Source organism: Lissotriton helveticus, chromosome 6 (genome assembly GCF_964261635.1).
Source record: "Lissotriton helveticus chromosome 6, aLisHel1.1, whole genome shotgun sequence".
NCBI lineage: Eukaryota > Metazoa > Chordata > Amphibia > Caudata > Salamandridae > Lissotriton > Lissotriton helveticus.
In genome coordinates, this window is record NC_136067.1 from 38,172,654 (window position 1) to 38,199,161 (window position 26,508).

At 44.8% G+C, this 26,508-nt stretch overlaps 1 protein-coding gene across 1 annotated transcript in view; it reads left to right on the forward strand.

Annotated features, from left to right (window-relative positions):
* The window catches only part of KIF6 (kinesin family member 6), a 1,617,941-nt gene that overhangs the window by 464,902 nt on the left and 1,126,531 nt on the right, over positions 1-26,508 (forward strand). Inside the window, exon 8 of the mRNA XM_078647330.1 lies at positions 226-369. Within this exon, the coding sequence (XP_078503456.1) occupies positions 226-369 (144 nt within the window). The remainder of the gene's footprint in view (positions 1-225; positions 370-26,508) is intronic.

Genomic DNA, 26,508 nt, shown 5'->3' on the forward strand with positions numbered 1-26,508 from the left:
TATAAATGTGCAATTTTCTTGGCCATTGAGAGACTGTATAAGACTGGCAATTGAATATAAGTGGGTTGAGGTTGTAGCCCCCCGCCTCCAGTTCCAAAAAAAAAAGAAAAAAGTTTGTTGCTGCCATTTTCTCTCAAGCGCCAAGAAACCGAGCTGTACGGCGAATATTGCACTGTAAGAGTTCAAAGTAACTTAACTTGTACTCACTGTTGTTTCTCTTTACAGGTGATCATTGCTCTGGCCGAGAAGAACCGAGCCCACATCCCCTATAGGAACTCCATGATGACGTCAGTGCTGAGGGACAGTCTTGGAGGCAACTGCATGACCACCATGATTGCAACGCTGTCTTTGGAGAAAAGAAACCTAGACGTAAGTCGCCTCGCGTGCCAGATCTTTCTGTCGCTGGCGGAAGACTACCTGTCAGTCATTCCTCATTATGTATATTGACTATGTGTTTCCTCTTGGTTGGTCGCCTACATTAAGGCATTTCTTTAGTTGAAACTCACCAGCAGTTTGAGAGGTTGAGTTGGGTGGTCTTCTTTTAACATCTCAGAACAGGAGGTTGGAAAAGCAGCTTCAGGGCTATTTGAGCAATAGGAACAACAGGTACTCCTTAGCTTTGTGTCCTTGCTGCGACAATTAATACTTGATTAAGTGTAATCTCACCAGCCTCATGTAATCCGGGACACCACCACATCACTCAGGGACACCACCACATCACTCAGGGACACCACCACATCACTCGGGGACAACACCACATCACACAGGAACACCACCACATCACTCAGGGACACCACCACATCACTCGGGGACACCACCACATCACTCGGGGACACCACCACATCACTCGGGGACAACACCACATCACACAGGAACACCACCACATCACTCAGGGACACCACCACATCACTCGGGGACAACACCACATCACACAGGAACACCACCACATCACTCAGGGACACCACCACATCACTCGGGACACCACCACATCACTCGGGGACACCACCACATCACTCGGGGACACCACCACATCACTCGGGGACACCACCACATCACTCAGGGACACCACCACATCACTCATCCCTTGGTTCAAGGGGATGATTAAACATGTCTTAGCATGATAAGTAAAGTGAACGTGGAGCAGTGTGGCTCAATGGTTAGAGCGGCAGACCCTGATGCATAGGTCTGGCCGGGAGCAGGGTTCAATTCCCGCCTCGGCGGGTCTTGGGCTCAAAATTCCTCGGACCTGATCATTCTCGCCTCGGTGCCTATGCTAACGCGGGATTTCTAGTTACTAATTATCTTACCAAATCCCAAACTATGTCGACTGAATCGTTGGTACCTGTCGTTGAGTAAAAGGTAATCTCACAATAAGTCAATCAATTTAAGAACTTACACCACTCTAAATGACCACCAACCAAATTTAAGTTTTAAAGATTTAATATAAAGTCAAAGATAACTGAAGATACAAACTTCTCAAAATGAGATTCAAAAGGTAAATTGGTATCACTATAAACATGAACTTCTTGAATAATCTAAGTCTGAAAAACAAAATAATAAGTACAAGCTCAAAAACCATAAGGGTTGTCAAAATAGATATAAGTTGCAATCTCAAAGTCATTACAGAAAAGAAAATTAAGGTTAGTCTGTCCCTACACTATACTAAGTGTCATCCCTACTTAGCAAGATCTTAACCCTCTAGGTGTCAGCCGTGGTGACTTCCTAAGAAGATCACGCACTTCTCTTTGTCTCTCCTCTGATAATGGGTCTCTCCTGATCAGCCTATCTGCCTACCCATCCGCTTCCTTAGGCTCCCAAAATCATCTGCTCTGCTCTCCTCCCGGGTCTCTTTCCCTAATACCAAATCACATTTCTGATAGGAACGCCCCTTGGGACGCCCCTCACGTGGTATCTCTGTGCGCGGCAAACTCCATGATGGTACTCTTGAAGACCCTCGTTAAAGTTGACCTTGGTTCCCAGGCTTCTTCTCCAATGCGCCGATACCCCCTAAATTCCTGGAAACTCCTACAGGCCTGCGCAAGGCGCCACTGAAGAAAGTCCCTTTCATTCGAGCTGATTAGGACCCTCGCACCTGCATACAGCTCGTCCTGCAGTGGGCCTCAAATTCCAGACTCCACCATATCTTTAGTCGTAAAACACTCTCAAAGCTCTGTGCTGGACACCTCACGACCTCTTCTCTAACGAGCACATGGCAATTTAAACGACATGACATTATCTGCTCTGGCCTACTTGATTTACATGCAGCAGGTCCCTGCACTCTTAAAACGTTAACTTGATTTAAACAGCAAACATTCTTAACTAGCATACGTTTCTAAAATAACACATCTATAAAGCATATACTTTTAACCCTAAGTTCAATAGTACATTTGGAAGAACCATGTCAACCTTATCTCACATTATTTTAGCAGCACGTTCAGGTTTGCTGTGAATTGCCCTAAGGCCTACACATTATACTGGATTTCAAAGTTACATTTAATTCGGACATGATTCTTTTAACATGAGAACATGAGGTTTTCACATATATTCTAACATTTCTACATTATCTCACACCGTTATAATTATAGTTACTCTACTTAACATTCTATACATTTCGCCACTGAATATAAAACACTCTGTATATTTTCACTCCTAGATATAAAACACTCGTGTGCAAAACATGTTTAAACTAACTACGTGCTTGTAAATATGGCGTACTTATACATTTTTTTTCAAACTTGTGCTCTCTCAGTCCCCCCTTTGATGACCTTCAGGGGTCATCATCACCAGGACACCAAAAAATGTAGAACCCTTCAAAGTGAAGACAGGGCAGTGCCACCTCTTTTCATACTCTCTAATGCTTTCAGACTCTTATATTGAGTGTCCTGCATCGCTGTCAACTCTTCTTCCTGTTTCTTCATAGCTCTCTGCAACCTATTTGCTCTATAACATTGATACAAACGCACCAATCCCCACAAAGTGATTACACAAATCACTATTATGATGATGGGTTTCAGTATGTACCAAACAATACCCTTTCCTAAGTTGGCAAACCAACTTCCAACTTTACTCATTCCATGACCCACTTTTTCCCACACAGTTATCTTTGCCAGGTCCTCAACTTCGTAGTGTATGGCAGTGATGTTTTGTATATACTTCTCTAGAGGTTTTGAATTGTCTGGAATGTAAGTACAGCATTCCTGGACCTTCAAGGCCTTACAGACTCCTCCCTCTTTAGCTAACAGAACGTCTAAAGCAAGTCGGTTCTGAAGAACCATTGCCCTAATCGATTGCATCTCCCCTTCTATCAGCATCAAGGATCTTGCAGTACTGGCAGATAGTCTATCTATGACTGTAGCTAACCTCCTGATCTTAATGTCAGTCAATATCAGTCCTAAGATAGGGAAGGCAGCGCCTAGTACATCTCCAACTACCTCTGCTGCACCCAGCCCTCGCTTCCATCTAGTTGGTATTTCTTTCTTTGGCGTGTCTAAATTCTCAACATGATATATTTTAGGGAAGACAACAGCCAGATAGCATGATCCGTACCAATTATCTGGTAACTTCACATAGGCATTTCTTCCACATACAAAATATACATTTGGTATTGCTTGCATCCCTTTCAAAAAGTCCTTAGAGTAATACTCCAATTGAAAAGCATGTTCACAATTGACTTGACCTACATAAAAGTTTTCATAATAGGAGTAACTCCTGTGAATACACAGTTTCCCCCGTTTCTCCTTATCCAAAGCAATTGGACCAATACTACCTTTTCTTTGATGTGCCCTTTCCTCCTTGGTCCAATCTGTTTCCCATTGTCCTGATGCCTTCAAAATCTTCTGCCTCCTGTATCTAGTATCTACCTGTCCTATAAACTTTTTCTCAACTTCTGATATTTGACAAGTCAGATTGTTTCTTCGAGCATGTGAAGTATCTAACGTTTTCCATGGAATAAACCATTTGTGTAATCTGTCTTCGCTTTTGTAGTAGTCCCATTTGTTCAAATGCTTGAAATTCGGGACCTCTGGCAATGTCGAGTCGAAATTCGAGAAGTAATACTCGAATCCTTCTCGTCCATAAAACATGCTCAACAATAAACTGCACGTTATTCCATATGTCAACGGAAGATGATGGTATCTGATACCCTCCTCCACTGAAGCTGGTAATTGCATACAAACGTAACAATCCTTCACTTCCATGGCATCAACATATTCATAAAGCAATTTAGCATAAGCATTTGACTTGTAATTTCCCTGTGACTCATCTGTGTGAAGCCTTTTTATTTCTGCATCTAACAACGCTTTGTCTTTCTCATTGATGTTTCCCTTCTCCTTAATAATGGTAGTTTTCGGTGTTGATACTCCCTTATCCTCCTTGACTGCGGTTTCATCCCCTTCGTGTCCCACTAGGAATGAAACAGTTACCACTAAAATTATAAGAGAAACCACTACTCCTAAAAGTGTAACAACTATACATTTTGCCCTGCGGTTCGGGTTGCCAGCCTCCATGTTCTCAAACAGTGTAGTTCTTGACTTTCTTCCAGCATTCACTTTTTCTCTTTCCTGAGCCAAAAGTCTTTCTTTCTCGCAATGTCTCTCTTTTGAACACTTGGAAGCTTGACAATTTGTTTCCGCAAAACAGTTCAAAGTCCCGTAGAAATTAGACAACCCTAGCCCTTCTCCATCCACTAAAATGAAACCCCTACCATTTTTCTTCTTCCACTCGGCGCTAGGTTATCTTGCAACAAGTTTTTACAAAGTCTTTTCAAGAGTCTTATCTCCGTCTGAAGTTATGTATGGTTCAAGGAGTGACACTACGTCTTCATAAATGTCCATCCGAAGTATCATTCCCTCAGGTTCTGGGCAGTTCGTACCACAACATGGAAAGTCAACTTTTTCTAAGATTATTCTCCTTATTTCGCTCAGGACAAGTGGACGGACGAAATTGAGAGTTAGCGTTTTTTCAATTTCTACTCCTGGTACTATCAGTTCTACATCCACAATTACAAAGGGGTCCGTTCTAATCAGGATCACTTTCTTCACCTTTCCAGTTCTGCGCCCCTTTGAAGACATTCGTAATGATATTAATCCACAACAATAAGCGCTCCTAGCATTTCTACTACTCGCTCAAGCATTTCCAAACGAAGAAGAGTTCCCTCCAATATTGGATATCGTGAACAGCAAACTGGAAACTCAACTGTCTCTAAAATCAATTTTCTTATTCCACTCAGGAGAGCAGGATGAACGATGTTGAGTGTCAGCAACCTTTCGGTCTCCGCTCCTGGCAGTAGAAACCTTATTTGCACTGTGATGATCGGGTCAGTTCTGATCAGTTCCACTTCCCTGATCCTCCCTGTTCTGTGTCTCCCAGACATCTGCAACAAGGTAGGTCCAGTCGGGAGTAGAGTATCTTCTGCTAGGCACTCGCACCCTTCTTGATCTTCTAAGACCCTCCTCGGCTTGATCCTGGATATCTTCTTCTGGATCTGAGTCTTCGGATATAGGAGCAAGCGTTTCTTCTTGGGCCGACCTCAAACTTAGCCTTCTTCTCCTTGCTGGCCAAGTGGCAGCTCCAAGCCTTATTCTCCTATTCCTTGTCCTCTCACTTGGTTCTTGGTCGCTCTGATACGGATCTGAGTCTGAGTCGTATTCACTTCTGCTCTCTCCTTCAGTTGCGTCTTCCGTCTCACTGCCGTCCTGCCTTCGCTCTTCTTCTGAATCCGTTGCGTTCCCAACTTCTTCCGACACCCCCTCAGCTGCCTCAATCCCTTCTTGCAACTCTTCTTCCACTTCCGGGCTTTCGTCTGGGATGGGAGCTGTTCCTTCTAGAGGTGCTGGAACTCTTCGAGTATGGGAAGCATGGATCCAATTTGGCAGCCCCCCGCACTTCACCGCGGTGTTCGTGATTAGGATTACCTGAAAGGGCCCACGCCAGCGAACATCTAGGCAGTTCTTCCGGACGTGTTTTTTAACCAAGACCCAGTCCCCTGGGTTCAGATCATGACACAGGTTCCTCGATGCTGGAACGTCAGCCGCATGCACCTGAAGGGACACAGAATGGATGGCGTCAAACAGTCCTTTACAATAATTGTGGAAAAGTAAATTTTGCCATGTTCTGTGTCCCTACGCTTCATCCATCATATGTTATGTGTGCATGACCAATATGCATATGTTATTCCCCATGTCTGATTAATGACGCAATTACAGTTGTGTCCACCTCTAGTATGTTAGTTTCCAGTCCTCGTGAATACTACGAATATCAGGCCTATGTAAAGTTATGTTGCCACGTTTCTTAGTGTGCACGTTATTCCATTGTAAAGTCCCCGTTTCCAGGCCTCAAAAGGGCCCGGACATCAGATTCAGCTCCTGTCTCCTGAAAGCCTCGCTGAGGAGCGATACAGCCCCCACCTGTATCCTCGACCCTTCACTTACTTCCTGCCTCGCAGTGCCCGGTGCAGCTTGGTTCTGCCTCTGAGTCTGCCAAAAGTATGTTATAGTTCCAGTTATCAGTTCAGTCCTCCTCTTCTGCATTCCTAAGCTACTGAACTGCATCAATAGTTTCCGTCATTGTCTAGCCTATACGGCTCCATGTTAGAGAAATACTGTATTTAATGGTCATTTAATATTCTTCATCACGCACTACATGTAGAATAATGCATGGTCCAGTCTTAGAATCAAGTTAGCTTTTCCCCTCATGACTTCTAGTTTATATCAACATGTTCCCTAAACATCAGATACCAGATAGGGTTTAGGTACATGTCGCTCCGACCCTCCAGACTCTAGTCTCTGCTCCTAGCACAGAGTTCGTAGCCCCCAGCTTCTCCTAGTAACACGTCATTGCCAGTTTACGCGCACCATTAGGTTAGAGGTCCCGGCTCCTTAGGTAGCCCCCTCCTATGTTTCCGCCCATTCATGACATATTCTGTTACGTTTGCATCACATGTCTATGTATACTCCCAGTTACACCTCTTTTTACTGTTATCTTTCGCGACTGCTACGCGTCACGCCTTCTGCTCCACCCACTGCTACGCCTACTGCAATGTAATGCTATGTGTTTGCGCTATGTATATAAGTTGATGTATTGTTATTAAAAGTTAGCGCGCTCATCCCAGACCCGGCCCCAGCAGCTGCTGGGTCATCCTATGCAGGTTGTCCTGATCCCGTCCTTATGCTGTAATAAACCTGCAGAAACTCCTACTACCTCGAATCTTGACTCTTATTTTATTGAGCTATCTGTTATTCATTCATATATCCAAAAATAGATCCGGTATTATTTATTTATATACCACATAATGGCGCCCGAATAGGGACTTGCCCTTTCCCCACGCGTCGGTGAAGCCACGCCGACCCCCTGACCCTCTGCAGTCGTGACGGAACCATACCATGCACTGGCAGATATTTCTGCTCCAAGTATCCCTCAGGCCCACGGAGGAGACGGAGGAGGCGGTCCAGCATCCGAACGAGACGGTGGAGGAACGCGGCGAGTCCCGACCAGAGCCCAAGCCGAGAGTCCAAGGTCCGAGGTATCCGGAGGCCCACCTGTAACTGAAGTCCGAAGTTCGTCGTCGTAGCAGTCCAGTCCAGTCCGAGGCCTTCCGTTCCGTGCTGCCCGGTGAGTACCATTGCTGGGGTAGTATCTAGACAGGACCAATCTAAATTGACTCCTGGTCCGTGGGTTGGTGGTGCCCAGACTCACAAACGAAGTGTTCACCTAGGTGGATACGGGTCTTGATGCGTCCCTTTATGGGACCGGTATGTTCCGTACTGTTACAGCAGTGCATCCAGTAACTCTAGTCTGTTCCGTTCTCGAGAAAATCTGTTCTGTTTCTGTTCTCAGTATTTCAGGTAATATTCTGTTCGAACTGTTATTTATAATGTTCTTTATGTATTTTAATGTCGTGGTATGAGTGTGATGTGATTTTGTGTTTTTATTGTGTATTGTATTGTGTTCCGATTCAAGTTTACAATGCCGCTCTTTTCCAAGTTACGACAGTTAAAAACTAGAAAGGGTTTATTAGAGGAAGCAGTTCCTGTTCCGCCTAGGGACAGTCCAGGTCACTTTATGTATCAGAAACATGGCATAAGCGCCATATTGTATCTAGATTTATGGGTAGAGTATACCAAACAGTTAGAAGAAAAGTATAGATGGCCCGTATCGGGTACATGGGATGCCGAATGTATCATGCGAGTAGAAGAAGCATTATGGAAAAAGAAAGCCAGACAGTCACAGAAAGATGCCATCGAGTTATGGCGTAAGGAAGCTCATAAAAGAACGGAAAAGGAAGTCAGAAAGTCAGAGTTAAGTAGAGAATCCCAAGAACGAGCCCAAGAAAGAGAATTAATCGAGATAGGTGAACAAGTCAAAACCGAACAGTCAGACAGACAGAGGCATGCCCTCATTAAGGGTATGTATCCTCTTCTTGCCGAGGGTGTGCCAAAAGCGACCCCAGAGGCATCCAGTAATTTCCCGCCACCATTAGTTCCGACCAAGCTACGTCACAAACAGACCGCAGCTGATATTTTTATTTCGTCCTACTTGGACGACACAGTCCCAGAATATGCAAATCCTGTTCGCGCTCCGCCAGTCCCTGTAAATCAGGCACTTCCCGCTCCTCCAGACACCGGAGTACCTGTTACGGTACCCCCGGTCCAGTCCGCCATACAAGTCCAGCCCACGTTACAATTACCGACCCTGCCAGGACGAAGAATGTCAGTCGACGACTCCAGTCTAGGGGCCGCAGGAGGAGCTACTCCTCAAACCCCGCCGCCACACAAGCGTTTAACGTTAGCCGAATTACATGCACAAGCATCACAGCGTACGCCTAGATATCAGTCTGTTGCAGAAATAAGAAAATCCCTTGCCGAATGTTGCTATGATCCAGTCCCAGGCGAGGATAATATGGTTTTATATTCATTCCGCGTAAGAAAGGTGGCCGAGTATCTGGTCACCTTACCGAATATGAAAGAAGATCTAGACAGAATATATCGTTTCATCCGTACAGGGAATGATCCAGAAAGTATTGGCGAGATTATGTCTCAAAGGAAAGCCGAGATCCAGCTCATGATATTAAAGTTCCTGATCAATTGTCTAATAAGAGAACAAGATTACCCGTCTAAAGATCCCGCCGAAATGAGAATCCTGACAAGGTGGAGTGATAATATAGCCGAGGGTAAGCACAAGACCGTCGGTGCCATGGAAAGTATGTACAAGAAAATTCGTAAAGAAATAATAAGGTTACACGACCAGCGTAAAGCAGCACAAGTAAGCGAGAAAGAAAGTATCTCTGATCCTGAAGAAGAGGACGAGAATCCCGCCAGAATAGCGTATGTAGGAAAATCTAGATTTCCAGATCGCCATTTACGCCTAGAACACAAGTCTATTTTCCATCATCCAGCACCAGAACAAGGTTCTCTAGAACAAGTATTTCAAGCTACCGATCACATTCTGAAATCACGAGTCGGTTACAGTGAATTAAGTACCATGCATGAACAAGAACTAGCCCGGTCAGCAGTCCGATGGATTACTGATTCTACCACTTTTCCAGACGAAATAGTGGCACAAATGTTTCTGAAACTGCCCCCAGCCGAGCAACGACTGGTGGGTATGTATATGATCCAGTACCTCATTACTCTGTATGAGGGTCAACACTCTGATCCAGGCCCGTTACATGATATCCTGAACGAGTTACTCCAGTATAGATGGAGAGGTCTACCGATTTAATTAGTGTCATTCTAGAACAGCGTCACAAATATAGAACGTTTCTGAACCCGCATTTTGTTCATGTTTCACCCCCAGAAAGTAAATCATTCTACATAGACAGACAGAATCCGTTACGAGAAGTCCACCCAGTCCAAGGGGCGGGTGGCGTAATGCAACGAGTGTTTGTATACACTCCAATATCAAAGATGGAACTTCTTGAAATGAAGAAATTAATTCCCTGTCATGACAAAGATCCAGCAGGGTTCCATAGAGAATTAAAAGACATGCTCCGTATGGGAGAATACACTTACCCAGACATCATTAAAATGTTAAAGGTCCTGTTACCCGCAGGGGTGTATAAAAAGTTAAAGGAAAAAGAATGGGAGGTGGGAGAGAAAAAGATCGATTGGGCAGCTCTAGAAGCTGAAGACAAGGCACGAGTACCAGGTACCGGTCTTGGAGATAAATGTAAAGAATTACCAGAATTATTGATTCAAGTTTTACCCAGATTATTGACAACGAGAAAAGAAGACTGGGATGCAATCTCAGCCTGTAAACAGAAACAAGATGAAGATATTAGTGATTTTTATTCTAGATTTGAAAAATGTTTCAGTATCAACAGTGGCCTCAAGACAAGTAGTGAGTCATACCCTCATCTTTTCGTTACTAAATTAGTCGAGAATTCAAGCCCACAAATTAAAAACCGAGTTTTGAAAGTCGAAAGCACCTGGCAAGCAAATACTCCGTCCCAGATGCTCCAGATGCTCCAGTATCACCAGAATAGAATCAGGGAAGAGCAAGAACACGAAAGAAAACGTATGAAAGACACGAAAATGAAAGTGCTAGTTGCACAATCTGTTCCTCAAGACAGTCAGAAGAGGGGTCCGAATCAAGCCAGTCATCCTGCAGCTCCCGTTAAAGGGAACTGCAATTATTGTAAACAACCAGGTCATTTTATAAACGAGTGTGCAGTTCTGAAACATAACATAGCTACTGGTAAGACTAAAGAAAGACCACGTCCGCCTAGACAAGAACAAGTTTCACAGATTCCTCAGTCACAGAATGCACTACAGACAGTTCCCGCACCGCAGCCTATTGCTGCAACACAGCACGTTACATCGCAGATGTACCAGTATGCGCAGTCTGAGTATCCGGAGTACCAGTCATATTCATGAAACTGCCTAGAGAGGGAGGTAGGCTTGCCTCTCATCGAGATACCTGTAGATCAAGAAGGTCCCTATGTTCACAGTCAAGTATTAGGGAAAGACAGAAAGTTTTTGATCGATACAGGGGCAAGTAGGACCACAATTAGTCACGCCGAAGTTCCAGGGGCTCCGCTCTCAGGCTCAAGAAATGTTTCCCTTGGATTTTCGGGAAAGCCAATAGTTAATGAGATATCTAAGCCAGTTACTCTAGAAGTAGGTCCATTGTCCCGCACTACTGATCTGTTACTTACTAAGTCATGTCCAGAAAATCTGTTAGGCATTAAGACACTGAAAGAGTTAGGTGCAGTTATTTGCTGTTCCCCAGAGGGAATACGTCTGTTCCTACGTGACTTTAAGGGTCACTATGTATTACGAGATTTTGATTCAAGATTGTCTAATGTTCCACAGCATTTATGGGCGCAAGGTCCAACTGATGTAGGTTATATGCAAATCACACCCCATCGTGTGACTCTCAAACCAGGTGTAGTGTTACCACGAATCAGACAGTACAGATTGCCATCTGAGGCTGTAGCAGCCTTATCCAAAATTATTGACGAGCTCATGGCTCAAGGAGTAGTTGTAGAAACTGACTCCAATGTATGCAATTCTCCGATCATTCCAGTCATGAAACGTACTGATCCAAAAGCACCCCCAGTATATCGATTAGTGATTGATTTACGAGAGCTTAATAAATGTATTATTCCTCAGTACCCAGTTGTCCCAGACATCTCTTCCCTGTTAACTGCTATTGATTCCGAAGCCATGTTTTTCACTGTTATTGACCTCAAGAATGCATTTTTTAGTGTTCCAATTCATCCAGACAGCCAGTTTCTTTTCGGATTTTGTTTAAATGGAAGGAGCTATATGTTTACACGCGCTCCTCAAGGTTTCACAGAAAGCCCTAGTATTTACAGTCAAGCACTCAAGAGACAACTAGACAACATTCACATGCCAACTGACACTGCCCTGCTCCAGTATGTCGATGATCTCCTGATCACAGCCCGTTCTGAACGTGCTTGCGAGCGAGCATCCCTTACAGTTCTGTATTTTCTAGCCGAGATGGGGCACAAGGTGTCACCTTCGAAGCTTCAATTCTGTGTCCAGCAAGTGGTATACTTAGGACACTTGCTGTCCAAGAGGGGTAGGCAGTTGACACCCGACCGTATCCAGTTAATAGCGAGTCTTCCCCAGCCCAGAACCCAGAAGGAGGTACGTGCCTTTATCGGCCTTACTTCTTATTGTAGACAATGGATTCCCCAGTATGCATTTCTAGCCAAGCCACTGATACAGTTAACGACACAGGAGGCAGCCGTATCGACTGTCCTCCCTTGGACATCTGACCATACACTTAGTTTCAACGAATTAAAGAAAGCTTTATGTCAAGCTCCAGTTCTAGCTACACCGAACTACAGTAAGCCTTTTACACTTTTCGTTACTGAACGCGAAGGTACAGCATTATCTGTTCTCACACAAGATCAAGCAGGACAATACAAGCCCTGTGCTTATTTTTCGAGCACATTAGATCCAGTCGCCCAGGCGTTGCCTGCGTGCCTCAAGTCAGTTGCAGCCACAGCTCTAGCTATCAGACAAAGTGATTCCATAGTTTTAGGACACTCCCTGACAGTACAAGTCCCACATTCAGTAGAAGTTCTTTTAAACCGAACACAAACACAGCACTTGACAATTGCACGTTTAACAGGTTATGAATTGACACTGTTCCAGCCACACATAGAAATTAGACGCTGCAACGTCCTGAATCCTGCTACACTGTTACCATCAGTTAATTCAAATCCAGACCCACATGACTGTGTGGAAGTAGTTAACATTACGACAAAGCCAAGACAAGACCTGACAGACATTCCGTTACCAGATCCCGACCTGACACTTTATGTGGATGGTTCATGTATGAGAACTAGTACAGGAGAACTAGTCGCCGCGTATGCAGTGACTACTGACACTGAGGTTATTGAAACACACCGTATTGATACCTTGTCCGCTCAAGCAGCAGAGCTAGTCGCTCTGACACAAGCCTGTATACATGCCAAGAACCTGAAAGTTAATGTTTACACAGATTCACGTTACGCATTCGGAGTTGTACACGACTTCGGAGTGCTCTGGCAGGAGAGAGGTTTCATGACTTCTCATGGAACCAAGATTCAGCATGGTCTCCTTATTCAAGCCCTGTTAGATGCCATACATTTACCGACATCCATTGCTATCATGAAATGCAAAGCACATACGAAAGTTACTGACATTATTTCCCAAGGTAATGATCTAGCAGACCGCACAGCCAAGTTTACAGCACAGACTCCAGACATTCCAGTTAACATGACACATACTCCAGATCCGACTACATGTATGACAGTTAAGGACCCTACTCAAGACGTCATAGATATACAGTTACACGCTACTCCCGATGAAATCAAGAAATGGTCTGAACAAGGAGGGGTCCAGACAGATCAAGGATGGTTAACGAAGGGTAGAGCCACATGGTTTCTCCCCGACTCTATGGTTCAAGTCATTATCAATACCGCACATAGTCCAGCACATTTAGGAGAAAAAGCTATGTTAGACAGTATCCAGAACATTTGGTTCAACAAGCATTTACGAGCTGCAGCCAAGCAGAAAGTCCGTACCTGTATGATATGTTGTCAGTTTAATCCAGGTAAAAGTGTCCCGGTGGAACAAGGTGGTTTCCAGCCTCCTGACCACCCTTTTGAGGTCCTCCAGATGGATTATATTCAGATGGAGCGATGTCGAGGTTTCAAGTATGTCCTTGTAGTTGTATGCGCTTTGTCCAGGTGGACAGAAGCATATCCAGTCCCAGATTACACAGCCGCGACCACTGCCAAGCAGTTGGTTCGTGAATTCTTCCCTAGATACGGACTCCCTAGAGTCGTATATTCTGATAACGGTCAGCCATTCTCCTCAGAGTTAATGAAGCACGTTTCCCTTTTGTTAGGGTACCAGTGGAAGTTCCATTGTGTACGCCATCCTGAAGCAGCCGGTTTGGTCGAGAGACATAATCAGACCCTGAAAATCCGTATTGCAAAAGTCTGTAAAGAAAAAGGTGTGGACTGGCTAGTAGCTCTGCCAGTCGCTTTGTTTTATATGCGCATGGTCGCACATTCCAGATCAGGTCTGTCCCCGTACGAGGTCGTTTTCGGCCGCCCCCCTAACATGTGGGGTACTCCTAGACCCCGAAGTATTACCGATGTTTCATGTAATATGCTGACAGATTACCTAGCTTCCTTGATGTCTGCCCTCAACTCATGTCGTTCACAGGTTGCTGCCGCCTTTCCAGACAATACCGAGGTGGCACCGCACGAGATCGTTCCAGGCTCCTTGGTGATGATCAGAAATTTTGACAGATCAAGTCCGCTGGAACCACGTTGGAAGGAGCCACGTCAGGTCCTCTTGACCACCCGTACTGCCGTCAAGTTGGAAGGCAGAAAAGGATGGATCCACCTGTCTCATGTAAAACTTTTTAATGGATTGAAACCCGTCTCTAAAAACATTTCCCAGGATTCGAAAGACTGCCAAAACATCGTTTTAAAGGACTGTCCCGCACAAGACATTATTACAACCCCTCCCTTGTTAGAGAAAACTCCGCAGCAGGAGTATAAGTTAAAGCTCAGGTCTAGTAAAATAAGTCAGTCAGTTTGATTGTATAAGTCCTCCCCTAGGTGAAACGGTTAGACTGTTTCTGACATGTATAAAATAGACCCCCATAGTGAGAGAGTCAGTCAAAGTTCAATCAGATGTATCGTTTTTCTGAGTTTCGTATTATTCATCAGCATAATGATTTCCTGCACCAGCTATGCGTTCTATCTGTATTTTCCAGTTCCTCATGTAAATATGTCTGCTAATGCTACAGTAGAGCACACGTTTAGTGATCTGCCTCCTCACGAATATTCTTACCGCCTCGCTATGCGCAATAACTCATTTATCCGTATGTTACATTACTCACACCAGACCAGCAATGCCACTAATTGTTGGGTGTGTGGTCGACTCCCCCCTTTCCAGACATCAAAAGGAGTTCTGCCACTCTTTCCTTATCCATTCTCACACAATGGTTCGTGTGGAGCATGGTCCACGTTAACGTCATCCTCAACAGATATGTCTTTTCTTAACAGTACATGTTTTCCAGACAAGAAAGGTCTTCCCCACAGAACAGGTTTAGATCTAGAAAATGAAGTATATAATTTAGGTAATTATTCGTCGAATTTTATGGTCCTGAATGTTCAGTCTGATACTACTCCAGACTTACCTGCTATTTCAGTACTACCAGTCAAAGGCGAATTATGTGTCCGTAGTTATGGTTCCGTACATGTAGGTCATAGTGAATGTACTACTGTTGTCCAGTATAGTGACAGTGGGAAATCTGTTTTCAAAGCTTCACGTCATTCCTATTTTATTTGTGGTCAAACCGCATATGTTCGTCTGCCCCTCGATTGGGAGGGAACCTGTTACATTGCCTTCCTACTGCCACCTGTTTTCCTAGCCCCATCTGATTATCACAGAAACACACATCTAGTACACATTAGACATAGAAGGGAGTCCCCAATTGTCGATTATACTGAAACTACTCTAGAACAGTATACAGATTTCAATAAAGGTTTCTTCTTCTTTGTTGGACCTGTCCAGAATAGTAAACTGATCCGTAGGTTAACAAGAACCCTTGAAGCTGTAGTAAATGAGACTGCCTCTGCTCTAGGTAACTTAACCGAAGAACAATCTGCTATGAGATTTGTCGTTTTGCAAAATCGTCTCGTCCTTGACGTCATACTGGCCGATAGGGGCGGGGCCTGTAGAGTCATCGGATCTAGTTGCTGCATTTTCATTCCAAATAACGCGCCGTCTGTTTATTCAGCTATAACCAGACTCCATAAAATTGCCCATCTGTTACACCAAGACCCAGGCACCTGGACATGGTCTGGTTGGTTCTGGAATATAATTTCCGCCTGGGGATGGAAAGGCCTGTCCTTTCTAGGTATTGCAGTAGCAATCATATTCAGCTGCTGCCTCTGTATACAATGTGGCCCTGCGATTTGCAGCATGTGTGCTACCTCTTGTATTCCTAGTCCCAAGCCCCGTTCTAAATCCCGTTCCAAGACAATTCGAGACGAGCAAATGGTACTGTATGAAATGATAGATGGTATCATGAAAATTGATGTTTCCTGATGGAAACGTAGTGACAAGGAGGGAATGTGGAAAAGTAGATTTTGCCATGTTCTGTGTCCCTACGCTTCATCCATCATATGTTATGTGTGCATGACCAATATGCATATGTTATTCCCCATGTCTGATTAATGACGCAATTACAGTTGTGTCCACCTCTAGTATGTTAGTTTCCAGTCCTCGTGAATACTACGAATATCAGGCCTATGTAAAGTTATGTTGCCACGTTTCTTAGTGTGCACGTTATTCCATTGTAAAGTCCCCGTTTCCAGGCCTCAAAAGGGCCCGGACATCAGATTCAGCTCCTGTCTCCTGAAAGCCTCGCTGAGGAGCGATACAGCCCCCACCTGTATCCTCGACCCTTCACTTACTTCCTGCCTCGCAGTGCCCGGTGCAGCTTGGTTCTGCCTCTGAGTCTGCCAAAAGTATGTTATAGTTCCAGTTATCAGTTCAGTCCTCCTCTTCTGCATTCCTAAGCTACTGAACTGCATCAATAGTTTCCGTCATTGTCTAGCCTATACGGCTCCATGTTAGAGAAATACTGTATTTAATGGTCATTTAATATTCTTCATCACGCACTACATGTAGAATAATGCATGGTCCAGTCTTAGAATCAAGTTAGCTTTTCCCCTCATGACTTCTAGTTTATATCAACATGTTCCCTAAACATCAGATACCAGATAGGGTTTAGGTACATGTCGCTCCGACCCTCCAGACTCTAGTCTCTGCTCCTAGCACAGAGTTCGTAGCCCCCAGCTTCTCCTAGTAACACGTCATTGCCAGTTTACGCGCACCATTAGGTTAGAGGTCCCGGCTCCTTAGGTAGCCCCCTCCTATGTTTCCGCCCATTCATGACATATTCTGTTACGTTTGCATCACATGTCTATGTATACTCCCAGTTACACCTCTTTTTACTGTTATCTTTCGCGACTGCTACGCGTCACGCCTTCTGCTCCACCCACTGCTACGCCTACTGCAATGTAATGCTATGTGTTTGCGCTATGTATATAAGTTGATGTATTGTTATTAAAAGTTAGCGCGCTCATCCCAGACCCGGCCCCAGCAGCTGCTGGGTCATCCTATGCAGGTTGTCCTGATCCCGTCCTTATGCTGTAATAAACCTGCAGAAACTCCTACTACCTCGAATCTTGACTCTTATTTTATTGAGCTATCTGTTATTCATTCATATATCCAAAAATAGATCCGGTATTATTTATTTATATACCACATAATCCAAGATCAGATCATCTGTAATATTCAATAGGGCAGTAGTTGGAACTGTAGGAAGTCTCATGGCCCTCCCCATCAGGATCTCGTGGGGAGAAAGACCTGTCCTCCTGTCAGGGGTGCTGCGCATGCTCATGAGCACTAAAGGAAGAGCATCTGGCCAACTCAAAGATGTGGATGCCACTACTTTAGCCAATCTATTCTTCAAAGTGCCATTCACTTGTTCCACAATTCCTGAAGCTTCTGGTCGATAACTACAATGCAGCTTTTGATCGATATTCAGTGTGGAGCACAACATCTTCACTATTTCGCTGTTAAAATGTTTTCCTCTGTCCGATTCCAAAGAGGCAGGCACCCCGAAGCGCGGTATCAACTCCCTGAGCAACAATTTAGCCACTGTGAGTGTATCGCACCTACGTGTAGGGTACGCTTCAACCCATCTGGAAAATACGCATACAATCACCAACACATACCTAAGGCGATTGACTCTTGGCATTTCGATGAAATCTAATTGCATTCTATTGAAAGGCCCCCCCGACCTCCCAATGTGACTCAGTGTGACTGGTGTTCGTTTGCCTACGTTCAGTTGTTGGCAGGTAACACATCGCTTACATACTGATTCTGCTGCTATTCTAAATTTAGGGCAATACCAAGTTTGCCTAAACACTCTCATCATAGCATCCCTTCCTAGATGTACTGGACCATGTATTTCTCTCGCCATGGGATTAGCTAATTCTTCAGGTAACACAGCTCTCCCATCTGCTGAAACCCAAAAATCCATTTCACTTCGCACACAACCTGCTATTTCCCATGCCTTTTTCTCTGTTTCAGGTGCGTTCTCCTGCATTATTCTTAAATCCTCCCAAGTGTCTACAGTTTCTAACATCATACTTAATTCAGTCTTTTCTTCTGCACCTTCTATTTCCACCTTTGAGAAAGAATAATTTTGTTCCGCACAATAGCGTGCGACTTCATCAGCGTATCTGTTGCCTTGTGACACAAAATCTGTATTCTTAGTATGAGCTGCACATTTTACTATTGCGATATCAACTGGACCTTGTAATGCTTCTAACAACAGCCGCACAAATTCTCCATTTCGAATGGGCGAACCAGAGGAGGTCATGTAACCCCTCTGAGACCACAACTGCCCGAAATCATGAACCACACCGAAACCATATTGGCTGTCCGTGTAGATGGTGACTCTCTTTCCTTTTCCTGCTATGCAGGCACGAGTTAGGGCAATAATTTCTGCTACCTGTGCGGAATGTACTCCTTCCAGGCAAGCGGCTTCCACCACTCCAGTAATGGTGCAAACAGCATAAGCTGCTCTCAACCGACCAGTATCGTCTCTTAAACATGAGCCATCAACAAAGTAAATTTCATCAGGGTCAGACAACGGCTCATCCACAATATCTGGTCTGGGTTTCGTGCATAGTTCAGTCACATCAAGGCAATCGTGGTCTTCACATCCTTCGCCTTCTATTACAGTGGGTAATGGCATCAAAGTAGCAGGATTCAAGACAGAGCATTTCCTGAGAGTCACGTTCTCTGCGGCAAGAATAACTTGCTCGTAGCGCGTGAGCCTACTATTGGTCAGATGCTGCGTCTTCGTCCTGGTCATTAGCAATTCAACTGAATGTGGTACATACACCACCACTGGATGTCCCATCACAATACTCTCGCTCCTTTCAATGCTGACACCCGTTGCAGCAACGGATTTGAGACATCCGGGCAACGCTGCGGCTACTGGATCTAATGTAGCCGAAAAATATGCAACTGGTCTACGGGCATTTCCGTGGGTCTGTGCCAAGACTGACAAAGCACATCCCTCTCTCTCACAACAATAGAGTGAAAATGACTTTTCGTAATCTGGCATTCCCAGAGCCGGAGCACGACATAAATCGTCTCTCAGCTGTAAAAACGCCACCAGACATTCTTCATCCCATGGTACCGGATCACTCACCTCCTTGTGCGTCAGTTTCTGTAAGGGCTTTGCTTTCAGGGAGAAGTTAACTATCCACTGTCGGCAGTAACCCACTATTCCTAGGAACATTCTAACTTCTCTCTGTGTTGTAGGCGCATTCATCTTCATTATCGCCTCAATCCTCTCTGGGGACACCTTGCGTTTTCCTTTTTCTAACCTGTGCCCTAGATACTGTACTTCTGTCAAACAATACTGCAACTTGCTTGGAGATACCTTATGTCCATTTTCAGCTAAATGGTTCAGTAAGGCAATTGAGTCTGCTTTACAAGCTTCCTCTGTCTCTGACGCAACAAGTAGGTCATCTATGTACTGTACCAGAACCGAGTTCTGTGGCAGTACTAGATTCTCAAGATTCTTCTTCAACAACTGGTTGAAGATGGATGGGCTGTCTGTGAATCCTTGTGGGATTCGACACCATGTTAAAACGCGATCTTCCATTTTAAAAGCAAAAAGATATCTGCTCTCTTCATCCAATGGGATTGAAAAGAAAGCCTGGCAAAGATCTATCACTGTGAACCATTCTGCTTGACATGGTATTTGAAACAGTATCACTGATGGATTCGGTACCACGGGACAACATGAAACAACTATGTTGTTAATTTTTCGTAAATCCTGAACTATCCTAAACTTCCCGCTAGGTTTCTGCAAACCCATAATCGGGGAGTTACAAGGACTACCCACGATTTCTTTCAGTATTCCCTGTTGAATCATTGACTCGATCACAGGCTTTATTCCCGCAATCGTTTCCTGGGACAATTTGTATTGAGGCGTTCTTGGAAACTCAACATTTGGTTTTACCAAAATTTTTACCGGTTCTACCCCTTTAATCAATCCTATATCTTCTCCTGTGAAATCCCACACCTCTGACGCCACTGCATCTCTTACATCTTGGGGAAGATCTTCTACAGTCAGAGTAGGATATAGTTCTACACAGAATTTTGAATTGGCCACCTTAAAGGTAGCATCATCGTCGGTAGTCTGTACCTCCACTCCTTGTGGGGTGCAGTATATGGTGCAATTCAATTTGCATAACAAATCCCTTCCCAACAGACATACCGGACTCGAGTCACAAACCACAAACTGATGTTCGTTCATATGGTTTCCAATTTTCACAGACACTGGTTCTGTCAAGGGACTAGTCATTCTTTTGTTTGCGACTCCTACCACCTGAATAGTTTCCCCTGACATTGGCAAGTCTGGAACCACCGCTGATCTCAGAGTCGAACGAGTAGCCCCAGTATCCACTAAGAACGTAGTGGGACACCCTGCCACTTCTGCCTCAACAAATGGCCCTCTCTGATCCACTTCTAGAACTGCCCCGAGGGTACAATCCTCTTCACTGCTCACCCGTTGTCCTGTCAATGGATCAATGTAATAACACTTTTCTTCCTCGACAAACAGAGGCATTTGTTTAAAGACCTTTCCCCCAGCTGCTATCTTCGGTGGCTGTGGGAATTGGGCCCGTGGAGCCGAAGTCCCCCCTTTGGCCACCTTACTACTTGGGACTGTCACCTTTTGCACTGGGACTTCTTGGACCTGCTCTTCTACTTCTAGCTCTCCATTTTCAGGGTTAAAGGGACACTCGCGTCGCCAATGCCCCACCTGGTGACACTGATGACACTTTGTCGTTTTCTTTAAAGTGGCAAAGTCTATCCTAGGTCTCTGCCCTTCTTCATTGTCCTTATTCTGACCGTTTGGTTTTCGTCCCATCCCCTGCTTCTGCTGGCCACCCTTCCCAGCGGACTGCATTTGCACCACCATCAATTTCTCCTTTAGATTCTTGGCTTTAGAATCTATCTCGTCACTGCAGTACCTCGCATAACGTAAAATCTCATCTAGTGGTTTGTTCTGCCAACAGATTAAATGTTGCTGTATCATCAAACAAATATCAGGTCTCAACCCCAAGACAAACTTTGACACAAACTGTCCTATATCTTTGGGATCCATTACATCAAGTCCACTGTATTGCTTGAATGTTTTCAGCAATCTTTCATAAAACTCGTGAACTGTCTCCTTGGGTTCCTGCCTTGTTCGGTCTATTTTTACCCAATCTATATCCTGAGGTGGTACCTTATCTTTCAGCCAAGCTATTACCCTTTCATACTTCCGCATGACAATCTCAGATGGTCCATTTGTTCGAGCATCCCTCAATGGTTCAGCATTTGGCCATTCGACACTAGTCTTACAAGGGGTCCACAGATCAGATGGGACCACGATGTCAAACAACGTGTTCAAATCAATCCACAATACCTTCGAAATTTTAACAAACCTCTCTACCTGCTTATACCACTCTACTGGATTGTCCCGCAACTTCGGAAATGAGTTGGTAAATGCAGCTAAATCTCCTCTACTCCAGGGTACATGTACATAATTTCCGTTTGATATTTCTCGCAAAGGGAATGCCTCCATATGCATTACCCTTCCCTCGGGGGTCATCACATTTGCACTTCGTCTAACCGTGCCCTTTTTCGACCACCTTTCTTCCCATTTATCCAGTTCCCTCCACACTCTTATCCCTGATACCAGCTCTCTTATGTGTGTTTTTAATCCAGTAGTTCTCTTCTCATCTAGATCCTGGTCTGCGTACTGTAATCTGTGGTTACTCTGTAATGCCCTTGTCCTAGATAAATCCACAGCATACCTGTCTGCCAAATCAGTCAGTTTCTCATGAAACGCTCTAGCTTTCCTAGTAATATCCTTTGCCATGAACAATAACTCATCCTGTTCATACAATTCTATCCTTTCCAAAGGCAATGTTCCATCTATTATCTCATCAACATCTGATTTTAAACTAGTAACATCGAGCCTTTTTGCCTTAATTTCAGCTTTTAAGACACTCAATTTAGCTCCTCCATCCGCATCTCTCCCATCCCAGCTCCGAGATCTACGTTTAGGTATTGGTGAGTTATAGGGAGTCCTCCCCTGTTCCCATCTCTCTAGGTCCCATGCCTTTCCATCTTCTCGGGGTGGGTGGTGAAACACTCCTTCATGCCTCATAGCCCCTCTCTCCCCATCCTGGCTGGTTTCACGGGATGCAGGGTAAGATGTTCCATTACTCCCTCTTTCTTCACTACTTCCCTGTGATTCCTGATTATTCGAGGCGTGGCGGGACCTATCGCTGTTCTCCTTTCTCCAATGTTGAACGTCTTCCCCGAGTGTATGATGAAGGCACCTAAACCTATTCTGAAAAGCCCGTACCGCCTCATCTCCTCCTTTCCCCCAGAGACGGGACATTTCCTCACATTCTACAATCCTAGTATTTTGTTCCGGCTGTTCTCTCTGATTTGTAGGACATGCATCCCCTCTATTCTCTTGACTTTGGCCTTCCCGGCCCTGACTGCTTTCGCTGGCCCCGCAATGAGATACAGTCCCGTTACCCCTGCTTTCCCACTCTGGTTCCGTTCTTGTCCTGTTACTCGGAGATACTATGGACCCGTCCCATTCCCTCAAATCAGCTCTTAACTCTGAATAGGATCTTGGCCGTGGTCCCCTTAGATCCATTGGTCCTCTCGGACCTCCCTGTTCTGAATTGGGACCGACAGTTGTGTCTAATGGGGTGTTCCATGTTACCGAACCTGGCAATTGCTTCCATGCATTTGTCACGTTATTCCTCCTTTCCATCTCGATCCTTTCTCTATCCAATTGCCTTTGTTGTTCCCCTCTATCTCTCTCAGAGTTATAGATCGAAACTATGGGTCCTATGGTAACAGGCACCTGAAGAGCGTCTGGTAATCCCACAGACTCAGCCCTTTCGGTGGTTGGCGTTTTCTGCACTACAAACCTTCCCACTACACTCTGTACAGTGTTGTTTGGAGGTGTTTCTCCGCCTTTGATAGGTGTCCATTCCGATATAGGGAGTGGTGTATATCCCTCTATGTCATTCCCATCTTCCCTTGCGAGCCCTCTATCTTCTATTAACCCCACTCTCGGAGGTGGTCTATCCATTAACAATCTGTTTATCAGATTGTCCTCCGACTCGCTTTCCTCGTCTTCTTCCATGAGGTTTCCTCCTCCTCCTGCCACCTCCCTCATCGGATACATTTTCTCCACCTCAATAGCCTGTACCCTCCAACGCTTTTCCTCCTCATCCCATTTGGAATCTCGCACTGCCCTTACCGATCGCGTCAGCCTTTGTTGACGCCTGTTCAAATTTCGGTCGTGTGCAGCCTTAATCCATGCATTAAGGGCCTCAAACTGTGTTGGTCTGGGCGAGGGTTTCAATGAGGACATGGTTGCTTTTAGCCGATGTAACACCTCTAATTTAAACGTCCCGTACCTCGGGAACTGCATTTCCTCATTCCCTTCCGTAAGCTTATTCCAAGCCCCAATCCACAATATGGTATGCAGCCCCACATTCGTTGCCATATAATGAGCTGGCGTACCCTCCGGCGGAGCCTCTTCCCCATAATAATGTTCACTTCGTTTACGTTTAAAAATCCCTTTCAAACACTTAAAACACTTCATGATTTCTCTTTTCTCTGCGTTTGTTTACTTCCTGATGACACTCCACCAATCTCAGCGCCGTTCTCACTAACTGGCCTGTCCGTACGCGACTTTCCTCCGACGTCACTCTAGCCGCCCAACCAGAGCGCGGCTCTAACTAACGTCACACCAACCGCTCAATCACAGCGCGGCTCTAGCCGACGTCACCCGTCCCCCTTCGCAGCAGTTCCCCTCCTTTCTCAGCTCGTCTCCTCGGTCATGCACGCGTCCCATTCATACTCCGAAAAATGATTACTTCCGTCCAAGCGATCACCTTTCTTTGACTGTACGCCCACAGTCTTTCTGTAGTTGTCACCTTAACTTGGCGAAATGTCTTTCCGTTTACTTCCAGACAATCGCCTTCTCCGATAGGTTACTCACACACAGTAACTTTCGACCAGCGTCCGTTACTCATACACTCACTCTTACACTCCCCCTATCTTGGATCCACGGCGGTCAATGGTACCTCGTGACCTCCGTACTATGGTCGACAACTACCCTGGATGTTCGATACACCCAAAACCACTTAAGCTCTGGCCTGAACTTAAGATTTCACCAGTTCACCCGTTTACCAGGTTACCAGTTTACCAGGTTGCGCGCGCTCACAACCTTCTCTCATTCACACTACAGGCATTCAACTCCGCAAGACATTACAATACAAATACAACACAAAACACCGCAATCTGTTCACGCATGACCCTTTTTATACTCACTCTCCGATACTGCTGCTTTTCTCGCACCGTCTGCACCTTTCGGCACACGATTCTTCCGCTGCTCGTCTCTCGACGTCTCGGGGCCTTGGGGTAAACTAACCTCTCTAGATTACCTTCCTCAAGAAGATAACCATCCTCACTCTGCTACCAACTGCTAACGCGGGATTACTGGTTACTAATTATCTTACCAAATCCCAAACTATGTCGACTGAATCGTTGGTACCTGTCGTTGAGTAAAAGGTAATCTCACAATAAGTCAATCAATTTAAGAACTTACACCACTCTAAATGACCACCAACCAAATTTAAGTTTTAAAGATTTAATATAAAGTCAAAGATAACTGAAGATACAAACTTCTCAAAATGAGATTCAAAAGGTAAATTGGTATCACTATAAACATGAACTTCTTGAATAATCTAAGTCTGAAAAACAAAATAATAAGTACAAGCTCAAAAACCATAAGGGTTGTCAAAATAGATATAAGTTGCAATCTCAAAGTCATTACAGAAAAGAAAATTAAGGTTAGTCTGTCCCTACACTATACTAAGTGTCATCCCTACTTAGCAAGATCTTAACCTTCTAGGTGTCAGCCGTGGTGACTTCCTAAGAAGATCACGCACTTCTCTTTGTCTCTCCTCTGATAATGGGTCTCTCCTGATCAGCCTATCTGCCTACCCATCCGCTTCCTTAGGCTCCCAAAATCATCTGCTCTGCTCTCCTCCCGGGTCTCTTTCCCTAATACCAAATCACATTTCTGATAGGAACGCCCCTTGGGACGCCCCTCACGTGGTATCTCTGTGCGCGGCAAACTCCATGATGGTACTCTTGAAGACCCTCGTTAAAGTTGACCTTGGTTCCCAGGCTTCTTCTCCAATGCGCCGATACCCCCTACATTCCTGGAAACTCCTACAGGCCTGCGCAAGGCGCCACTGAACAAAGTCCCTTTCATTCGAGCTGATTAGGACCCTCGCACCTGCATACAGCTCGTCCTGCAGTGGGCCTCAAATTCCAGACTCCACCATATCTTTAGTCGTAAAACACTCTCAAAGCTCTGTGCTGGACACCTCACGACCTCTTCTCTAACGAGCACATGGCAATTTAAACGACATGACATTATCTGCTCTGGCCTACTTGATTTACATGCAGCAGGTCCCTGCACTCTTAAAACGTTAACTTGATTTAAACAGCAAACATTTTTAACTAGCATACGTTTCTAAAATAACACATCTATAAAGCATATACTTTTAACCCTAAGTTCAATAGTACATTTGGAAGAACCACGTCAACCTTATCTCACATTATTTTAGCAGCACGTTCAGGTTTGCTGTGAATTGCCCTAAGGCCTACACATTATACTGGATTTCAAAGTTACATTTAATTCGGACATGATTCTTTTAACATGAGAACATGAGGTTTTCACATATATTCTAACATTTCTACATTATCTCACACCGTTATAATTATAGTTACTCTACTTAACATTCTATACATTTCGCCACTGAATATAAAACACTCTGTATATTTTCACTCCTAGATATAAAACACTCGTGTGCAAAACATGTTTAAACTAACTACGTGCTTGTAAATATGGCGTACTTATACATTTTTTTTCAAACTTGTGCTCTCTCACCTATTCTAATCATGGGCCCCACTCTGCGACTCTGGGCAATAGCTTGCTTAACCTCCACACGGGCCCCAACAGCGCTGGGATGCCTGGCTTCACCTTGGTGGTGCCCAGGAGTGGACACTTCACAGGGAAAGGCCAGGAAGGGTTCCACAGCGGTATGCGTACAGCGCCAAGACACCTCAGGGTATAAGTGCGCTATACAACTACGAATTCATTTAATTTCATTTCATGTAATCTAATAATTTCATAAATAAAGGAAAACGCATACCTAGAGGGGCTCTGGGTTATCCCTCTTCATCCATTGGTCTGTTAAGGCATCATTCACAATTTGCATCTGCATGCAGCATTGGGCAGTGGGTCAGCCCTTTTTACTCATTGGCCTGTTAACACATC